The sequence below is a fragment of the Barbus barbus genome (assembly GCF_936440315.1).
Source record: "Barbus barbus genome assembly, chromosome: 18".
Classification (NCBI taxonomy): Eukaryota; Metazoa; Chordata; class Actinopteri; order Cypriniformes; family Cyprinidae; genus Barbus; species Barbus barbus.
The window spans coordinates 22,568,924-22,591,032 of NC_136746.1; the positions used below are offsets into that span (position 1 = coordinate 22,568,924).

Sequence of the window (22,109 nt, forward strand, 5' to 3'; positions counted from 1 at the left end):
GAAGGCCCACACGCATATTCATAACAACCCTCCCCAGTCAACAGCAGTGTTCAGTTAACTCAAGTGTGCATATGTGAGTGCATAGGTGTGTGTGTGTGTGTGATCTGACCCAGGCTGAGACATGAAGAGCAATTCAAAGTCCTAAACACTCTACGTTTGAGCCTAATGCTGTTAACTGAGTCAGCCAAACTGGGTAATAAGGTTTATAAGACTGCTACCTTTACCACAAACCATCTGAAAGACACACATGTGCACAGATGTGGTGAAGATCTACTGTGATCTACTTTAGCTGCCCTCTGACTCACACCAGAAACATTCAACACCACATGCTGGCAGAAAACAAGCGGAACGCTGAAAGTCACTGAGTGTTCAAACTGAATACAGTGTAAAAGACTTATTTTTTTACTTTATCATGCTTAATACTGGTGCACAAAACAGCTTATGAGGTGTGTGAGTGGCTGTGTTCCAGAAATGAGTGAGCTGCCTTGCTGTCTACTGCCTACACAGGGAACATCAGAAGTGACTGATTTGGAACGCTCTACATAGGCAGCAACTCAGTGTTTCATGTAAATTATCATGCCGCTAAGATATAAATGTGATTGCATAAAAATAGACAGCTTGTGTTTATTTGGTCAAAAACACAGTATTGTAAAATATTATTACAATTTATTATAACTTTTCCTAATTTAATATATTTTAAAATTCAATTTATTTCTGTGCTAATATGCTGATTTGGTGCTCAAGAAACATTTCTTAATATTATCAATATTGTAAACAGTTGTGCAACTTAATATTTTTGTGGAAACCATACTTAATGAATGCAAATTTAAAGAACAGCACTTATTTTAAATCTAAATGTTTTGTAACATTATATGTCTTTGGTGTCACTTTTGATCAATTTAATGGTGAAAAAATTTGTGTTAATTTATATCAGAAATAAACGGACTTGTTTGATTGGTAGTGTACATATCAGGTAATATATATCACCTATGCAATTTTTTATTTTTTGTAATTAGATTTAATTATTTTTAACAATCCTTTTTAGACTATAAGAGATTCAACTTAATGAATAGAGGCAATGCTGCCTAAAATATGCCAAAGTAAGGAATCTTAGAAAGCTGCATAATTAGTTGCATATATTAGAAGTATATGATGCTGTCTATGTAGGGAGTACATGCTCACAAAGTCAGTGTGTGTGGATAAAGAAAGTGTCTGTTGTGTAGCTAAGCTAACACACACTCCTGCCTTTCTGCACAAAAACAAAAAAGTTAAACAAACACTAAAAACTCAAACACGAGCCTGTATGAGTCATGGAGCACTGGTAAATGTTCAGTGCGAATTTCTGTGATTCTTATACTGTAAAGCTAAAGCACATCGATTATGTACTGAGTAGCCACTGAGTAGGAAGCACAGAGCAGGCTGAAGCGATGCCAGCAGTTACATTTGCAATTTGGATGGAGAGATTTTCAGAGATTAAATGCGTTTTCAACTGCTCTCACTCACAAGCAGCACATACACAGCTATATATGAATGTAAACATAAAAATGAAACACGTCTTTTGTAGATGCTGTAATCCCAACACTGGTGTCCTGGATACAACTGATTTGGCCTGTATTTGTAATGAGCAAACACGAAACACATCAACATACACACACTCACGCACACAAAATGCAAGAGTTGTGCAAACAAACAGAGGTGGAACGGGGCTGTGGCCCAGAGAACCACTGCAGCTTCTGAGTGGCAGTCTGAGGTTCTGTTCTTTGGTTCTGGGCTCTTATTGGCCATCCTAAACAATTCTTTATGACATCACTTCCCCAAATGATACAGAAACAACATCCACATAATTATTTTTCAGCTCACTACAGCAAAAATAGGCACGGAAACACTTTAGTCAGATTAATTAATGACCGCTTTTAAATGAATAATTCACCCAAAAATGAGAAATTGCTGAAAATGTATTCACCCTCCAAGATGTAGATGAGTTTGTTTCTTCATCAGAACAGATTCTGAGAAATTTTGTCTTACATCACTTGCTCACCAATGGATCCTCTGCAGTGAATGGGTGCCGTCAGAATGAGAGCCAAACAGCTGATAAAAAAATAATCCAGTCTATTAATTAATATCTTGTGAAGCAAAAAGCTGCATGTCAAGCACCGTTTACACTGTTTAGTGAAAACAGTCCCAAACAGTTCAAAACAAATGTGTTGGTGGATTTTGATTTGAGGATGGACTTTTTCACAGGAGGAAGCCTTATTATAGATTATGGATTGGTATTTTGGACTGGTATAGAGTAAGACATTAATTGATGGACTGGAGTCATGTCGGATTACTGTGATGTTTTTATCAGTTTGGACTCTCATTCTGATGGCACCCATTCACTGCAGAGGATCCATTGGTGAGCAGGTGATGTAATGCTTTATTTCCGATGAAGAAACAAACTCATCTACATCTTGGATGGCCTGAGGGCGAGTACATTTTCAGCAAATTTTTAATTTTAGGTGAACTATTTATGCCGCTTTGCCCAAAATTTCTATACTTCTCCCTGAAATGCAAAAAAACTCTCCTCACCATGTTAAACGAATATACTGCACCATTCTCACTCTTTTCTGGACCGAAGGCCTGTAAACATTATGAACCACATTAAAGGCTCCAATACAACATACTTAGAATTCACCACCGACATCACTGACACTTCAGACACTGTTTAGATGCACACTTAAGGAGCTCCTGGTTAAATGGTCTCGTGACTCTATATAGAGGGACTCTCTGGGGTGAAGTGGGGGTGGGAGATTTCTTTGGGGTGCTTTATGTTTGTTCAATGACACTGAAAGACTGAAATACAAACAGATAAAAAGAAACAATAACAACTATAATAGCAGATGCAGTGCGCTCTCCTCCACGGTGTTATCAGAAAATACACTAGCGATTCGCTTTGATGAATGTTCAAATGCAAAAAGGCCTTATTTTTCCTCTGTATCATGTTTGTTTTTTTTGTTTTTTGCTGCATTCTGTTCTCCCGCAATCCTCTGAAGCCTCTGTGATTCTCGAAATAACAACACTTGGCAAGGAAATACACAAAAGTACAGAAAAAATATGGAAGCAGATTATATTCATACAGGAATATCAGGGAGAAAATGCAGTGTTCAGCCATTGTTCATATTCGTCTCTCTTCTCCGTTTGCCTACTCAGCGTTCAGTGTTTCCGAGCCACTCTCCCTAGCCGGGACTTTGGCCTGACGGTAAAAGCTGTAAGCTCTGCGAGTTCTTACCAAACTAAACGAGGAAAAAAAATAATAATAATAACTTTATGGGTCCTTCAAATGTCACTCAATAACAGATAACAGATTCATGTAGTTATATATTTTCATTTTTTGTTGAAATATTATTTCTAATCCTGGAAGCAGATTTGAAAATAGTCCTTTGAATCTTGAATTCTTTTTGTTATTTTTTGTGTATTTTTTTCCCAAAATACTTCATTAGAAAAAAGTCGTTCTCAGCAGGTGTTGAGAAAAATATAGACTGTGAAAAGCTCAGACTCCAGGTTAAGACTGTCCCACCCCTCAGAGAGATGTTTCACACTCTTCATCTTCAGCGTGAAGGTATCTGAAGAACGAATGTCCTTTTTGTAGCTCCTGCTTAAAACCTTAGCGACCTTTTCGAATCAATCCTTAGCTCTTACTCTGTCATTTACGACTAGAAGAAGTTTCCTGGCATCTATCTCTCCTCATCTCCAATCCCCGCCCCATCCCACCCCATCTCTTCTCTTCAGAAGCCCTGTATATGACAGTAAGCCTCAAGACTGGAGAAAAGGATGTAGAGAAACCAGAGACCGAAGAAAAATAGTGTCGTGAAGATGCGCTGTGTGCGCGGGCCGCCCAGCTCTCCACCGATGTGAGGCCTGCGCCGGTACAGCAGGACGCTCACCGCCAGGAAGGCAAAGACGGTGAAGAGAGTGACAGAAAATGCCAGGGAACCTGCCTGCACCTCGAACGCACGACCCTGCATGTGCCAGTAGATGGCGGCCACTGACCATGCCACACCGATTCCCAAGAAAACGTTCACAGCGTTGCTACCGGTCACGTTACCGATAGCTGCGTCTGCGTAACTGTCCTGCACCGCTGCAACTTTACTGGCAAAGGTATCTGAGGAGAAAAGAGACATGTTGATGTATATGCTATTATAAGATATGATAATCTATGATTAACAAGCAGTAAAAGGATTCAAATCATGAGGAATCAGCTTTGTATTGATTTTATGAGCCAAATGAGTTAATTGTATGATAAAAACATACTGTAAGTGTCAAAACTTCCTCCTAACCCAAAAAGAGCATTTATTAAAACCAAGCAGCAAAACTGACTTGTGAATCCTCGCAATTTTTTGATGTCAGACAGATCAACCTCATTAAATTCAAGGGCCCACGAGAGGCTTGAAATGGTCATACAAAACCAAATTATGATTGATTTTGGCAGAAACAACTTTATTAACTATAAGTGGACCTTGGGGAAAAAACTTCACAACTACTGTTCAATAGTTTGGGGTCTGTAAGATATTTGAATGCTTTTGGAAGAAAATTGCACATTGCACTCACCAAAAATACAGTAAAATGATTAATATTGTCAACTATTATTACAAATTAAAATAATTTCAATCTATTTTAATATATATAAAATTTATTCATGTAATGGCAAAGTTGAATTTTCAGCATTCTTCAGTGTCACATGATCCTTCAGAAATCATTTTAATATGCTAATTTGTGCTCATGAAACATTTCTTTGTTTTATTAATCAGTTGTGCTGCTTAATGTTTTTTTGGAAACCAAGATCCCCCCCCATGATTCCTTTGATAAATAGAAAGTTCAAGTCAAATCTTGTATAAAAAAAACTAATTATGATTGATTTTGGCAGACCTCAGAGAAAACACTATTCACTACTGTTCAAAAGTTTGGGGACGGTAAGATATTTGAATGTTTTTGGAAGAAGTCTCTTATACTCACCAAGGCTGCATTTCTTTGATCCAAAATACTGAAATATTGTGAAATAGTATTACAATTTAATATAAGCGTTTTCTATTTTAATATATTTTAAAATGTCATTTATTTTTGTAATGACAAAGCAGCCATTGGTCCAGTCTTCAGTGTCACATGATTCTTCAAAAATCATTGTAATATGCTGATTTGGTACTGTTATTTTGGTCAGTTTAATGCAATTGTTGAATAGAAGTAGATCTTACAGAACCTAAACTTTTGAAAAGTTGTGTATAAGATGTGAGCCCATTAAAAACGTATTTATAAAAATGTAGGCAAATAAAAGCATACACAAACTCACCAGGGATGGATGTTCCCAGGGCTACAAACACCACAGCGGTGACTGAGTCCTTTAGGCCAATGGTGCAGCCGAAGTGACTGGCCAGATCACCGATCACAGCAGTCAAAAGACCGATGATCACTATGGAAACAATGAAACACGCCCACCCGTTCCAATATTCCGTGGGCGGGACGCAGGCGAACAGAACCTTCCAGAACACAGTCAGGAAGTGCATGACATAGTCGAAACAAGATGGCAGACGTTCCTCTCCCCCCTCATCCTCGTCCTCATCTCCTGAGATAAAGATAGGACGACAGAAATAAAGAGCGAAAGCAAGAAAGAAAGAAAGGAAAGCAGAATGGGGGGTAGAAAAAAAAAAAATGAAAAATGTTAGTATTGTCGTGTCAACTTCCATACCTGACCAAAGTCATTTGACACCATGGTGATTTAGGGGTCCTGTTGCCTTGGTAACACAGGCTGTTTGATAGTCACGGTAATTGAAGGCTACATACTGTGAGAGCAGCGTTTTTATTTCAACACAGGGTCATAAAAGACTAATATGCAGGATATTTTGGGGGGAAATCTGTAGGAAACACATTGAAACATATCAAACAGAGCTGATAATACTACATTCTTATTGATATCTAAAATGATCAAATTAGCCAAAATGCTTAGAAGACAAAGGTTGCAGGATGAGGAGAAGCGTGTAGGAGTTCTGTGGGCTTGGTTTTCATGTGGGCCGGGGAATGTGTCACAACAGTGATAGAAATATTTGTGTGTGAGCAATATAAGCATGAGTGCATATTTATATAATAACTGACTTTTGTTGCTTTTAGTACATTTCTGTGAGTTTTGAGGTGATCTACACTACCCTTCAAATATTTGGAGTCGGAGTAGGATTATAAAAGCTGCATTTATTTGATCAAGAATCAAGTAAACAGTAATATTGTGAGATACTATTACAATTTATAATAACTATTTGAATATATTTTAAAATGTAATTTATTCCTGTGATGGCAAATCAATTTTCAGCATCATTACTCCAGTCTTCAGGGTCACATGATCTTTCAGAAATCATTCTAATATGGCAATTTGCTGCTCAAGAAACATTTATTATGCTATTATCACATCGAAAACAGTTCCTTAAAGGGGTCATAACACACACAGTTTCACCCAAACTCATGTTAATCTTGAGTATCTATAGAGTAGTATTGCATTCTTCATATCTCCAAAAAGTGTTTAGTTTTATCATATTTCTAAAAGAAAGACAGTTTTACGATTCTCTCCGAAAAAAGCCGAGCTCCTGGAGGCGGCGGGCCGTGGGCGGAGCTAAAGAGTGACAACTGACGAGCACTTGAGCGCCGATTGCCAACAAAACAGAGACATTTGATGCCGTTTCACTTACCATCCGCAGTTCTGAGTCATGACTGGGAACTTTTATAGCTGGGACTGCTATAAATCTTTCAGTATCAAACGATGTGCACATCCAGCGTCGGACTGGGCCTTGTTTATAAAACGTTCGTCAAACACACTTGAGAAACTCTGTTACTGCCCCGAAAAAACTAACTGCATCCACTGTTTACGTAACGCTGGGCTCTTCAAGAAGCTAAACAAGGTTATCTTTCCCTCCCAACCAAAAACACACTTCTTTAGAGACATTCTTCCCGAGCGAGTCCTTTTTATAAAAATAATAAAAAGTAGAGCGAAAAGAGATAAAATAGATATAGCTAGTTTTAGAGGGCTTTAAAGTTAACCCTCTGGGTTAACGCTAGTGTTAGAGGGTCAAGTTTTGTTATTGTTGTTGTTTGTTTTTAATAAATAAAAATAAATAAATAAATAAAAAAATAAAAAAAAAAAAGAAAACAAGTAGATAGAATAGAAAGGGAAAAAAAAGTATAATTGCTAAATAAGAGAAAAACATTTGAACACAATTTTCTTTTTTTACTTTTAGTTTAGTGTTGATAATCACCTGCGCTGACAGTTATGGCCTCCATGAATTGTTCTCTCCAGGAATTTGTGCCCACGACCAGAGCCAAGTTAGTCTTCTTAATCAGCTTATCTACTGTACTCTACAGCAAACACACAAAAACACAAAATGTATTACATTAAACATAAATATGCATAATAAAATTCTTCCATAATGCAAAAGACAAAAGAAATTTTGTGCATGTGTGTTTGTACCTTAAACTCGTATGACTCCTCAATGATAATCTCTATTTTTGCATGCTCGCCCAATACAGGCTTCCCCATCTCTGCTATTCTTCTGGCTTCCTCCTCTTCTGATGACAACTTCCTGTCTGGAATATCTGCAAGAGATAAAGGACGAAAAGTAACTTTTGTGTTGTGTTGTGTGTCATATTAGTACATCAAACACACACACATAGTAGTAAACACACATTATTCACATGTACCCTATGATCAAACTCTACAAGTGGGCTTTTTGTCACTTTTAAATGACTTGTGATTTATACACTTGCAATAATTCTTTTGAATATTCATTTATGGTCTCTGCACTAAATTGATGTGCATATTTAGGGTCAACGGAGCTCATTCATGAAACACAAGCACAGCGAAGTCATGTAAAACGTTCATAATGTCATTCTTACGTAACTTGTCGCACTGAATCGAATGTGACTACTTACGTAACACCAATTTTACAAACAATTTCGTGCAGAAATCAGTTATGGTTTTATTTTATGAATGAGGCCAACTGTCACTATAGTTTCTCTTATTAGAAAGACTACACATGCAAACACACACCACAGATTAACAGCCAAACTTTGTTTGACTGAACCAAGTGTGAGTTGTGCTGTAAACCTGAGTGATTCAGAGGGACAACAGCACAACATCCACACGCACACCACAAATACACACAGAAAAGCCTGAAAGTTGAGATGAACTTTCAAAACCCCCTGCAACCCAAAGGCTTATCTTCTCGTGCACGTGTTAAAACACACACAAACCTGGAGACACACGTGTGTGAGGCAGACGAGACCACAATTACCGCAGCTGGCCTCATCTTACCTCACACATTCACACACACACACACACTACTCAAACTTACCATCAGCTAATAACAAAGCTGTGTGTGTAGAAAAAAAAGAGAGGGAGGGGTGGAATGACATGAAGAAAACATTAGACAGATAATGGTGGAGGGAAATGCAATGAGATGTTGGACAGGATTTATTTACTCAGATAAACACGAATAAAAATATTCGCAACCTCCGGTGTTTCATCACCCTGCCTGGAATCTCTGAGCTGGACAGGTGCGACAGGTGTGACCGAGCAGATGTGATCAGATGTGATAGTGTGGGCCGATCCAGAGCGCCGGAGCAGGTGGTTGCCCCTGGCAACGGGAGTGTCGTAGTAGCATTTGAGATGTGGCGACAGAACAAAGAGGTGCTAAAGCTACGCTGATTATTCACACACGTTTACTTCACCTATCGTGATGCGGATTTCCTATTGACTTCAAATGCTTTTATAGTGTGGAAATGATAGTGTGTACCCTAAACCTCAGAAAACTCTTTTTGCAATTTTAGATTTTTGAGTGGCTCGTTTTTTTTTTCACAAGCTTGCAGAGAAAGGCTTACTAAAAAAAAATTAATGGATTGTTCTTGATGAGTTGGACACCATTATAGCACTTAAACACGGAAAAAGTCAGAATTTCATGATATGTCACCTTTAAGATATTATTATTTTACATGACTATGAGCCACACTTTTAAAATTAGTAATCCTGATATATCTAGATTTTTCAATAGCTCTAGTTGTCACGAGTGTATGCTATAAAACGCACGACAAACGAGGGAGTTCCAAACACAACGTACTTTAATAATAATCCAGGTAAACGGGGTAGCATAACACATAAAAAATGTAAACAATAGCGGACAAGGGAACAGGGGAGAACACATGCTTTAAATGTAGAACACAATCAAGGAGGAACAGAAAACAGGTGTGGAGCTAATTAACTAATAGACATGGGAAAAACTAAGGATGACGTAGATCTAAGGGGACTAAAACAGAACGTGACCGTGACATATCGCCCCCTCCCAGAACGGCGCGTCCTCGCGCAGCAAAACAGAGTCCAACAGAGGAGGGAGGGTGGGGGTTCAGGAGGCGGGCGAGGAAAAGGAGAGGGGTATAAACAAAAATTGTCCAAAAAATGAGTCCAAGGGGGAGTGGAGGGTGGGAGGAGCCAGGGAGGAGCCCGGAGCAGGAGAAGCCAGATGGTAGTCCAGAGGCCAGCCAGGATGGCGGCCCACGGCGAAGTCGATGGCGGGAGGAGCCATGGTGGGGATGGGACCACCGACAACATGGGGCCGACTGCCGGAGATGACGCCGGTGGAGAAGGAGCCCAGGATGGAGCTGAGCAGCCGCAGAGCCAGGGTGACCCCGATGGACCGGAGGGCCATGGCGGAGCCGGCGGCTCGGGTGAGTGAGACGGAGGCGGGGATCCCGAGTGACGCGGTGGAGCCGGAGTGACAGAGGGCCAAGGTGAAGCCGGAGGGAGGGAGGAACCCGATGGAGCCAGAGGAACGGAGTGATGAGGCGAAGCTGGAGGAGTGGAGTTCCGTGGAGTAGGCAGGGGGACGACTGACCAAAGGCGGAGCCGGATGGACGAGGGAGCCCGGCGGAGCTGGTGGAGTGAGGGGCCATGGTGGAGATGAAGGAGCCACGAGCCAAGGTGGAGCCAATGGATCGGAGGGCCGAGGTGGAGTCCGGGTCTCGCAGGCTGGAGGCGAGGACTGGGGATCCTCCAACCCTGAGGTGGCTGATCGCAGGGAGACCCGAAGCTCAACCGATCCACCGGACATGGCGTGCTGAGGGTGAGCTGAGGGGCCTTTCTGAGGCTGCTGAGAGTGGGCTGCTGGACTGGCTGGCTGATATAGAGGAGGCGTGAGAGGGAGGCTGGGAGGGACCTTCAAAACATCAGAGGAGCTGGTTGAGGAAGGAGTACTGGACGGAACCAGCAGGGGCTCTGGAGAGCTGGACGGAACCAGCAGGGGCTCACACACCTGATCAGTCGCGTTGAGTGGCTCTGTCACTTTAACCGGTGATGGCTCAGGCTCTGCGGCTGCGGTGGGCTCTGGCGAACACTCCGTGCAGCGTGATGGTGAGGTTTGGCTGGGCTCTGGATCGGGAGTGGGCCTGTCCTCAGCTGGGCCGACGGAGAAAAACAGTCCATTATTCTCCAGCACCCACTCCACGCAAGCGGCGAAATTCTCTTTGGGACCGTTCGCTGGTAGGCGTGCCTTATACTGCTCGCTCAGGTTGGCGATGTAGAATACACAGAGCGAGCGGTCCTGGAAGTGTGTAAGGCACGCCAGGTCTATAAAGTCCCTCGTGTGTTCCACCAGCGAACGGTCCTTCTGCTCCAGGCACAGGAGTTGGATGGCGGGAAGATCCATACAGGGAGAGGGAGATAACAAAAAGAAAAAGGAAAAAAATGCCGCTAACTAACTGTTTCGTCCGCTATTCTGTCACGAGTGTATGCTATAAAACGCACGACAAACAAGGGAGTTCCAAACACAACGTACTTTAATAATAATCCAGGTAAACGGGGTAGCATAACACATAAAAAAATGCAAACAATAGCGGACAAGGGAACAGGGGAGAACACAGGCTTTAAATGTAGAACACAATCAAGGAGGAACAGAAAACAGGTGTGGAGCTAATTAACTAATAGACATGGGAAAAACTTAGGATGACGTAGATCTAAGGGGACTAAAACAGAACGTGACCGTGACACTAGTCTTCAAATTCTTGATTTTAGCTTAATTTAATGCTAGTTCTGTCTTATTTTAAGGAATCATTAGGTCGCCTGGATGTTTCCTGAGAATCACTGGACTAAATGATGAGAGAATTTTCATTTTTGGGTGAACTATCCCTATAACAATAAAGTTCGATTAGTTAATGCATCAGGTTTCCTGAATTAACAACAAATACTTTTTTACATAATTTATTAATCTAGCACCCTGACCCATGCACATTTACAAAAATAGCACTAACTAAAGGAATCAATTTCTTTGTCTCTCCATTACTCTTTTTTCTGTCTCTGTGTGTATATAATGACTTTAATAGTTCTGTAATCAGTGCTACAATTTTCTGTTGCTGAGGATGAATGAGATGGCGAACAAACAAGCTTTGATTAAGTGTGTGTGTGTTTGTGTGCTGAGATGAAAATATCAACCTATAATGAGAAGCTGGATGTGTAAATAAGCCCATAATTTATGCTCGAATGTGTCTGCGAGTAGGGTTGGGGGTGGAGGGGGTTGTGTCTTGATGCACATTATTAACCTGTAATTTGTGTAGTGTTGTCAGCTCTAGGCTTTTCAACACGTCTGCTTCATGATAACACACATTAGACGTGTCAAACACACAAAGGAATTCATTTAATCTATTGGCCACATTTTCTCTCTTGCTGTTCTTTCCTGGAAGCTTCGATTCAACAGTTCAGTGTAAATCTATTGCACATCAGCGCTAGCAACAGCTGATGGTACCCTGGCAACAGATACCAGACGGCTCTCTCCTCCCTGCGTTCTGAGGTAATGAGATCGTGGGACATAAGTGTCGATATTCAGACGAATACTCCCCTGTCATTGGCTCATTCACAGCTATTGCATCATCACACACATGTGAATACAGAGATCTCTTCCTCTAACACACACACACATAATGAGTGATTCACTACTGATGATCTTCTCTTTAAACAGACTCATCTGGGACATGTGGTAGGGGTGTTGCAGGTTTGGGCTCTATGGGATATTAATCGCACACAGATGCAGCACAATAGATCTCCTGTCCGTCTCTGTCCTCAGCTGTCTCACCCCTCTCCTAGTTTTCTCATGTGTCTCTAACTCTATTCTGTCCATCATTCTCTCCTCACCTGGCTCAACCCTTTCTGTCTTTCTTTGCCTGTCTCACCCTTCTCTGCTTATTTGTCTCACACCTCTTCTGCTTGTCCTTTTCTCTTCATCTTTATCACCATCCTGTCTGTCTCTCACTGTCTTTGTTCACCAAATACCAAACAAAACCTCAGTGTTAATGTCCTATGAATGCCTGAAAAAAATGTTAGTAAAAGTTTTATTAAAAATATTTTTTAATAAAAAAGATGAGATGAAAAATGGGGATCATGACGAGAATTAAGCAATTTTAATTTTAAACACACTGTTGAGGAAAACATGATGAGAATTTTTTATATATATATATAATTTTTTTATATATATTTTTTTTATATATTTTTTATATATTTTTATATAATATATCTGACTTTGAGGAACTTCCCCCCCCCCTGATTTCTTTAATCAAAATTTAATCTTATTCGAATCCATGTTGGCATGAAAATAAAGAAATATCTAATGAATGATTAATAAACTGCTTGTTTACAAGCACAGAAGTGAGGAGACAAGCCAACATGTTGTTTTTGTGGCTTAGGTAAGTTAATAAGTAGGTTGTTTAATGTTGTCCAGGCGAGATGAGAGCTCAAACAGAGCGAACCAGCTGTTCTTCATCTCTCATTCTTTCTGAAGGGTATAATACTAGGACAAGGACACATGCATACATGCAAACACACACACACACACACACACACACGTACACTGCACTGCAGCACTGCGGTGTGCGTGCTGGTAGCATTGACCACGTCTGCCTGATTTATGGAGAGATATTGAGAGACACACTTGACTACTTGGAGTGTGTGTGTGTGTGTGTTTGTATTCATTTCTCACACTCTTTGAGATCCCACACTGGCGTTTAAGGTCAATGTATATTGAAACTCCAAAGTCGTCATTGAAAAAAGCAACACTGCCAGCTAATCCTTCACATAGTTTCCTAAACAATAATCTCAAGACATTTAGGAAACTATATAAAAACTGGAAGACAAAGACAGTAACATTGCCATTTTTAAAGCAATACAAAAACATCATGGCAGCATTTCTTGTGTGAGTTGGAGATGAGTCAGTTTGAGAGCTGCGCCCTGTGGGTCTTCATTGAATTCATGTGTTTTGAGTCAAAGTCCCTTTAAGGCAAGTCGGTCCATTCGGTGGCCATCTTGGCCATGCCGCTGGGTAGTCATTTTTTTATCTAGGCAATAGGCATCCTATCTACTTGAATTGGGAAATCTCAGAAACTGTTAGGTAGCCTTGTGTTTCAGTAATGTATAAAAAAAATAAAAATCTGACAAAAATTGTGTGACAAAAAAAAAGTGTTGCTTCTTCAGCTAAAAGTAGCCAAAACAGATTTTTTTCTCATTTATTTTTCTATGACTAGTCCATTTCTTTATACTGGCTCTATTTGAACCTGTGGGGTCATCCGAGGTGCCCTCTACTGGTAGCATCCATTCATAGAGTTGGAAAAATTGCATAACACAGTGAAAGCAGATGTAGACCACCATTCAAAAGTTTGGAATAATATATATTTTTTTAATGTATTTGAAATAAGTCTCTTATGGTTCACAAGGCTGCATTTATTTGATCAAACATATAGTAAAAAAGTAATTTTGCAAAAAATTAAACGATTTAAAATATCCGTTTTCTATTTGATATATTTTAGAATGTAATGTATTCCTGTAATGTCATTATTCCAGTTTTCAGAATCACATGATCCATCAGAAATCATTTGGTGCTTGAGAAACATTTCCTATTATTATCAATGTTGGAAACAGCTGTGCTGCTTAATATTTTTGTGAAAACTGATATATTTTCTTTGATGACTAGGATTCTTTGTATGACTAGAGAAAAACAGAATTGACTGTGACTTTTGATCAATTCAATGCACCCTTGCTAAATAAAAGTATTAATTTCTTTAAAAAAAATCTTACAAACTTTTGAAAGGTACTGTATGTGAATGTATTATATAGTGAATCTCAAACAACAAGACACTTGCTACTCACAATAAAAAAACAACACTGAAGACATAAAACATGTCCTGATAAAGAGCCACTGGATGAATGGAAATGAATTCAGAAATGAGTGAGTAGATTAAATTAATCTATACTGGGACGATGGTCACAGGATTTGATCTCTCTGTTGTGTGTGTGTGTGTTTTACCTTTCTGAAGGCTCATGTCCACCATGCGTGGTTCTGCTAGCTCCAAATACAAGTTTTTGTTTTTTTCATACTCCTCATCATCGATGATTTTAACCTGTATGGTTTTACTGAGAGAGGAAGAGAGAGAGAGAAACACAACATCAGGGGTCACTGATCAAGTGAAGGGTCAGTGGGCTGTCCTGGGGTCAGAGGTCAAACAGGTCATGCAAACACACTATATCATCTTTCTATGATTCATTCCCCTAGCTGTCTTATACCATCAATCAAGTTTGCTGGCAAAATAAAGCAGTGGTATATGGGTTTCAAATGTGTGTAGTATTGTTACAAATCACACAATAATAATAATATTAATAAAAATAAACAAAGTTAATATTTTAATTAAATTTCTCAAAAGAGAGGTTGTAACATTGCTACTTGAAATCATGTAATTTTACAGTTGCACAGTTGTTTTATTAAGTAGTATTATAGGAAGCTGTACTATTGACAAACGTGTTTCATTCTCCCTGACAATATCTCAGCAATATCAAGCTTACAGATAAGAATCAGAATTAACAATGCTCAATTTGCAAATAGCAACTGAAACAAAACCAGTGCAAATGCATTCCCTCATTTTACAGCTATGAAGAAAGTCTTTAGGTTCAACAACTGCATATAAAGCTTGTGAAAGACTACAGGTAAAAACATACATACACTGCAGTTCAAAAATTTGGGCTTAGTAATATTTTTTTTTAAGAAATGATTACTTATTGAGACTTAAGATGCTTAATCTTACAGAAGTTTTCTATTTCAAATAAAAGATTTGGTAACACTTTAGAATAGGGAACACTTATTGACTATTAACTATGAGTTTTCCCTCAATAAATTCCTAATTTGCTGCTTATTAATAGTTAGTAAGTTAGTTGTTAAGTTTATGTATTGGGTAGGATTAGGGATGTAGAATAAGGCATTAATATGTGCTTAATTACTACTAATAAATGGCTAATATTCTAGTAATATGCATGCTACTAAGGAAATAGTTAAGAAACCCTGAAATAAAGTGTTACCAAAGATTATTTGTAACTTTTTATTCATTGAAAAAAAAAAAAAACTATCATGGTTTCCACAAACTTATTATGCAGCACAACTGTTTTCAACATTGATAATGATAAGAAACAGCATATTAGAATGATTTCTGAAGAATCATGTGACACTGAAGACAGGAGTAATATCTGCTGAAAATTCAACTTTGCATCACAGGAATATATTACATTTAAAAATACATTCAAATGGAAAACACTTAAAATAGTACTTAAAATAGTACTTAAACACTTAAAATAATTCACAATAGTACTGTTTTACTGTAATTTTGATCAAATAAATGCAGCCTTGTTGAAGAGACTTCAAAACATTAAAAAATGTTCAGGACACCAAACTTTGAATGGTAGTATATGTACAGTACAATGTATATGTATATGTACAGATAAAAACAGCCATTTCTGCTATATTATGGAGATGTATTGGTTCTTCAATAAACTTATACTAGATGAAATTATATGAAGAATTATAAAGTATCCTGAATGTAGCAAGTTAATTCTCTAAAGGCTAGCTTTCACCTTATCTTAGCTCATTTCCCTATAGAGTAGTTGGTATCTTAGCTAGCAATAAAGCAGTAGCAACAGTGGCAAATTGTTGATCAGCCTACATGAGTGTTTATTTAAAGAATCAATCTTAACACCTCTTATCTGTAACATCCATTTCTCTCTCACACTCTGTCATTCTTTCATTGCTAAATTCTCAACATGTGTGTGTGTGTATTTATAACTCAGCATGTGATTGATGTTGACCTGGTTTCTCTGTGACTGTGAGTAACACCTGTTTCAGCTGTGTTTCAATGAGAGTTTCTGTGTGCGCGTGTTCGACCTGTGAACATCCCCCTCCCTCCATTCGTATCAGTTACTCACAGTACAGCTGTCCGCAGAACCACGCCGCTTCATCTCTCTCTAATATGTCTTTCAGTCTAACATACTCATGTTCTCATTCCCTTCTGCTCTGCCCTGTTTCCCCTCCATTAGCGGACACATTATACTCAAACGTCCTCAGCCTCTCTCACTCACTCTCTCACAACGCGCGCACACACACAAAAAGAGACTATGACAGAGCTGCGAGTTTGGTCTGTGATCTGATGTAGGTCATTCCTACTATGCAGTAAATTTTGGTGTCTCCATCATGTCTTAAACGAACTGTACAATTAGCTGAATTTTCATCAGCTATTACTTTAGTCTTCAGTGTCACATGATCCTTCAGATATCATTCTTATATGCTGATTTGGTATTATCAATGTTGAAAGCAGTTGTACAGCTTAATACTTTTGTGGAAAACTGTGATACATATTTTCCAAGATTCTTTGATGAATAAAAAGTTCAAAAGAAAATCACTTATTTAAAATGCAAATCTTTTGTAACAATATAAGACTTTACTGTTACTTTTCATGAATTTAATGCATCCTTGCTGCATAAAAGTATTAATTCCTTAAGGAAAAAAACATAGAAGTACATTAAAAGAGGTCTGTATGACTTCTATTCCAAGTCATTCAATGCCTTATAAATGGTTTTTCTAAGAAAATAATGACATAAGCTTCATTTTATGATGAACTAATAATTATAAAATATTTTTATATCAAAATATCACAATTAAGTAAAGTAAGGGTAAACTTTAACTTCCCATCTTTTACAATATTACATGTTAAGTGCTTTTTGTTTATAATTTGTTCCAAAAGGTTTATGTATAAAGTCGTTTATAAAAAGAAATTTGGTTTGCAAAGAGCTTAAACGTCATTCTAAAAAATAAAAAAAGCACATTTAATACAAAAAATTTGTATCGTACAACCCAGTTTTCTATTCCCATAGGTCTCTAAATCCTTTCAAAACAGTCCGTTAATGACATTATCCTCAAAGACATTACATCCTGTTTTTATAAAATTACAGAAATCAGTATCATACCAGGAAAAAAAGCAAGTTTCACTAGCTCCTTATTTCCATTCTGTTAGAAATTCTGTTTTCATGCCATTGTGTATGGTGATTTTGCAAATTATGCTCCCTTCGAACTGGTTTTCTTTAAAATACAAATCTTGTGTAATCCCAGGCTATCTGTAATCAGAAACACATTTAAAACTGGAATATAATTTAATTTCATTCACGTGTTTCATAAGCAGATAGATCCTTTCTGGATTACACTCCGCCATCAAAATGATACATTTAATTATTCTAGCTGCTGTGAGAAAAGGCTGAACGATATCTCACATGCGATACCCTAGTAGCCGGGACGACTTCTTTATGTATACCGACGTGACATAATGACACAGTGTCATGCTCGAATTTACAGCAAAAACCTACCCGTACCACTCAAATTAGAAAACGTCTCAGGTTACGTATGTAACCATGGTTCCCTGAGAGTAGGGAACGAGACACTGAATCCTCTAGGGGTCGCTATGGGGAACGCCATCAGCGTGACCCGTGTCTGAAGCATACATACAAAAACACCACATGTTGGCCGGCGACAGCCTATGACGTCACTACCGGTGCGACCACAGTATAAAGGGGCACCGGGAAAATACGTCATTCACTTCTTCGTCTGAAGCTTGCGTCCGAAGCATGCCTACTCTCAGGGAACCATGGTTACATACGTAACCTGAGACGTTCCCTTTCAAGGGAACTTCGAACTGCGTCCTCTAGGGGTCGCTATGGGAAACGGAATACCCACGCCACCATGCTGAGGGGAGTGCAAGCCAAGCACAAAAGGCGAGCACTAGGTACCAACTCTACCCGGCTAAGGGAGTTGCCCCTGGGACGGTACGACGGCAGTCAGTGACATTATCCCCTTCGGCCAAAGGCCTGAGCTGCATACCCCAGAACTTACCTGTTAGGGGCCGGGCCTCCTGGACCCAGGGTAGAGCTCAAAATCTTGGAATCAGAAGAAGAGATTCCTTTAAGGGGATACGACCAAGCGCCTCGGATAGTAACTAAGTCTTGGCCTGTCACCCAGGGGCTACTGCTTGCTCTGCAAGAGCTTGCTGAAGGAACTGTCTCAACACTAGCAACACCCTGTTCAAATAGTATCACTGGGGATACATAGGTAGAGTGGGGCCAAAGGTGAAACCGGGGCCTGACCGACTCAAAGAATGGGCACGAAGCCGCAGCGCGTAACCCATGCCATACAGGATTTTAGAAAGACCGCAAAACACGGTGTGCGATCTTACCACAACGTGGCTTTCAGAAAGTGCACAGAGACTAGCGTGCGCACTTACCATAACATGGATTTGTAAACACCGTTCAGATGCTCTGGAGGGAGCAACATGCTTATAGGTGACCCTCTATAGTGAAGAGAGCAATGCTATCTCTACCAAGGCAGAGCTCCGGAGAGGCGGATAACTTAACTCTCAAAATGAGAGGGAACTCAGACGCTCAGAAGGGAGCGGCATGCTTATAGGTGACCCTCTATAGTGAGGGGAGCAATGCCAGCTCGACCAACAAGGAGAGCACTTCAGACGCCCAGAAGGGAGCGGCATGCTTATAGGTGACCCTCTATAGTGAGGCCTGCTTGACCAGCCAGAAGAGCATAGGGTGCACATGAGATAGCACATAGATATCCTCAGATAGCCATGCATATTTCTATTCAAAGGAGTCGTCCCTATGCCAAGAACTGATGTAAAAAGACCCGCAGGTCCTAGGCATTGTAGTGCTGGAGACCAGATGACCAAGGAGGCTCTTTCCACAGAAACCTACGACTGGGCCACACGATCCAGGGGTATGAGGCTGGAAACAGGGCTCTCATCCTAGCCTGGATCTAGTATCGATGAGTGAGGTCATCACTGCACTGTGTCAAAGGCAAGAGGTGAACCACACACACAACAGGTCCCAGAAACTGCAAAGAATGGCTTAACAATACCAGTGATTCTTAAAACGGGATCATACTCACCCATCCATGGTTCCTGCTCATGAGATCAGTCCCGGAGGCGAAGTCCGAAGAGTCGAGTCCGGACCATCAGTAAGGTAGTTTCTATGAAACATAGAACTTAACCAAAACATCCTAAGTCCAGCACAGAGACTGCAATGTTCTTAAAACGCAGGTTCCTAGGCTCCCACCTAGACTCAGTCAGGTGGAATTGACGGTGGTTGCAGGGGAATTAGAGAGGAGAAGATGAGGGCAGATGTACAGGCCCCCTGAGGGAAGGGAGTAGATGTTTAAGAGTTACTCTGGTCTGGACGAGAGCGTTGAGAATGCCTCGTCTGAATCACCTCCCTCAGGTCTTGCTTGCCTCTCCTTGACCCACGCCTCCCTCTAGCCCTAAGCATGAGTCTAGGCGGGGGAGGGGCACGAGTCGCGACACTAGCCTTCTGCGCCCATCTCTGATCCCCAGATGGAGATGGGCCAGGACCCCTGCGTTGTTCGGGCTTAGACCTGGACCTTCTTGGAATAAAGGTTCTGAAGGCCGCTGAGCGTGCCTTCGCCTCCCTAAACTTCTCGACCACCGTCTCGAAGGAGGTACCGAAAAGCTCGTAAGGCGAGACTGGAGCATCAAGAAGAAAGCCCTTCTCTTTCTTCCCAACATCTGCCAAATTCACCCACAGATGTCTCTCCGTTACCACAATGGCCGCCATAGACCTGCCCATAGCAGTGGCGGCCTGCTCAATGGCACGGAGAGCCAAATCCGTGGTGCGGCGCAGCTCAGCTACTTCGTTAGGCGACAAGCCCTGACCCTTATCCAGGTCTTTCAGCAGATCAGCCCGGTATGCCTGAAGCACCGCCATCGTGTGCAACGAAGCGACAGCCTGACCTGCTGCTGCGTACGCCCTGCCATTTAAGCGAGATGTTTCCTGAAGGGGCTTAGATGGCAAGGAGGGAGCCTTGAGAGAGGACGTCTCACCCTCAGAGAGATAGCTGGCTAGCGTCTCTTCCACAGGGGGCATCCTCTCATAGCCGTTTTCACGCATCCCCTCAATGTTAGCATAACTGGTATGCTGAAACCTATGAATGCGAGAAGAAAACGGCTTCTTCCATTCCTTCTCAACCTCCGCATGGAGATCAGGAAGAAATGGGAGGCTCACTCGAGCTGGGGGTTATGGCCAGAAAGATAACGCTCATCGAGACGACCCCGCGGCGCCACCATCTTGGCCCGCTTCCACGGCAAGTCAAGCCTTGCCGTGGCGCATTACATAACCTCCAACAGTTCATCATACGCAGGGCAGGAGGACTGATAGGGCTCAGTCTCAAATTCTTCACCCTCAGACATCTCCTGCTCTTCCTGGGCATAACCCAGCAGAGCACTAGCCACTGGATCAGATGATGTCAGCGAGATCGCATCATCATCATCCCGCAGCTTGCCCTCGCTCGCGGCCGATGAGCGCGAGAAGGAAAGCCCCCTCTCTAACTCATCAGCCAGATCCGCCTGCGAACCCCACAAGTTCATTCTCCTCTGTGCCTCAGCATCAGTGGGTCTTGAACCGCAGGAAGCAGACGGCTGTCCCTCCTTCCTCGAAAAGAGAGACAGACGAGAGTGAAGCTTTCTCATGGAAAAAAGCTCACAGTGCACGCAGATTGCCCCCTCGAGGACATTGCGTGCGTGCTCCTCGCCCAAACAAAAGACGCAAAGATCGTGCGTGTCATCAGGTGTCAAATAACGAGGACACGGATGCACACATTTCTTAAACACCTTGCTAGTGCTCGCCATAGTAGAGTATGTAATCTTCAAACAAAACAGTCACTGAAGACGAAGAAGAGAATGACGTATTTTCCCGGTGCCCCTTTATACTGTGGTCGCGCCGGTAGTGACGTCATAGGCTGTCGCCGGCCAACATGTGGTGTTTTTGTATGTATGCTTCAGACATGGGTCACGCTGACGGCGTTCCCCAGAGCGACCCCTAGAGGACGCAGTTCGAAGTTCCCTTGAAAGGGAACATTATTATAAGCTAACCGTTGCGAATCGGGCTAAAGTAAGGCGATAGTTTTGAACACTGGTTGGTTATGTGCTTGCTCAAATATTGATTTCGGATCATTTTTAACCAAAAAAAGTTACAGACTGCAGCTTTAATATATAGTCTTATATTAATTTGCTTGGACCAAGACACGTGTGTATGTGTATGTGTGTGTTTGAGTGTGAAGATCTAAAAGTAAAGGATATACAGTAAACAAGATTTATTTCTGTATAGTGAAAAAAATTCCTACAGTGGCTCCTCCACCTGCTCCGAGTTGTAGTGACTCGGCAGACTGCCTGAGCTTACCACAAATGAATCTAAACCTTGCATGTGTGCTCAAAATCAGAAAAGACAACATTCCTCCTCTGTTCTTTAACCATTCTGGGAACTAAATGGAATCTTAAGCCTGAAACACACTTTCACGGACCACTGCATTCCAAAATGTGATCTAGGATTTACCCGAGACAATGCCAGTTTCACAAGGTGTGTGCTGTTGTCTTGACAATGCACTAAAAATACATAAATACCTCCAAGTTTCAGCTGTCTACATTCTCTGGCATCGTTTGTGATTTTCAACAGAATCACACTGCAGAGCTGTTTCATTGCCATTGCAAGTTGATTTGCCGATACTTTCATTCTAGAACATCTATCAGCAAATCTGCTTGGAATGTTTCTGGTTGCCATAACAACTCCAGGCGCTTGCTGCTGCATTTGCTCCCTGCCATCCTACAAAGTACAAGCGCTAGAATGTTACAAGTGGATTTGAACTGAACAGTTTTAGGTTACAATATTGTTTAAAAATTAAGACCAT

At 40.9% G+C, this 22,109-nt stretch overlaps 1 protein-coding gene across 2 annotated transcripts in view; it reads right to left on the reverse strand.

Moving 5' to 3' along the window:
- Positions 1-3,764: 3,764 nt before the first annotated feature.
- The window catches only part of LOC306884025 (sodium/calcium exchanger 3-like), a gene marked incomplete at both ends in the record, with an annotated part of 40,418 nt that continues 22,073 nt past the window's right edge, over positions 3,765-22,109 (reverse strand). The window contains 6 exons of one of the 2 annotated variants that reach the window (XM_079439626.1): positions 3,765-4,141; positions 5,324-5,596; positions 7,272-7,371; positions 7,484-7,608; positions 8,367-8,384; positions 14,349-14,455. In XM_079439626.1, the coding sequence (XP_079295752.1) occupies positions 3,765-4,141; positions 5,324-5,596; positions 7,272-7,371; positions 7,484-7,608; positions 8,367-8,384; positions 14,349-14,455 (1,000 nt within the window). The remainder of the gene's footprint in view (positions 4,142-5,323; positions 5,597-7,271; positions 7,372-7,483; positions 7,609-8,366; positions 8,385-14,348; positions 14,456-22,109) is intronic. The other variant, XM_079439627.1, reaches the window with a different exon arrangement.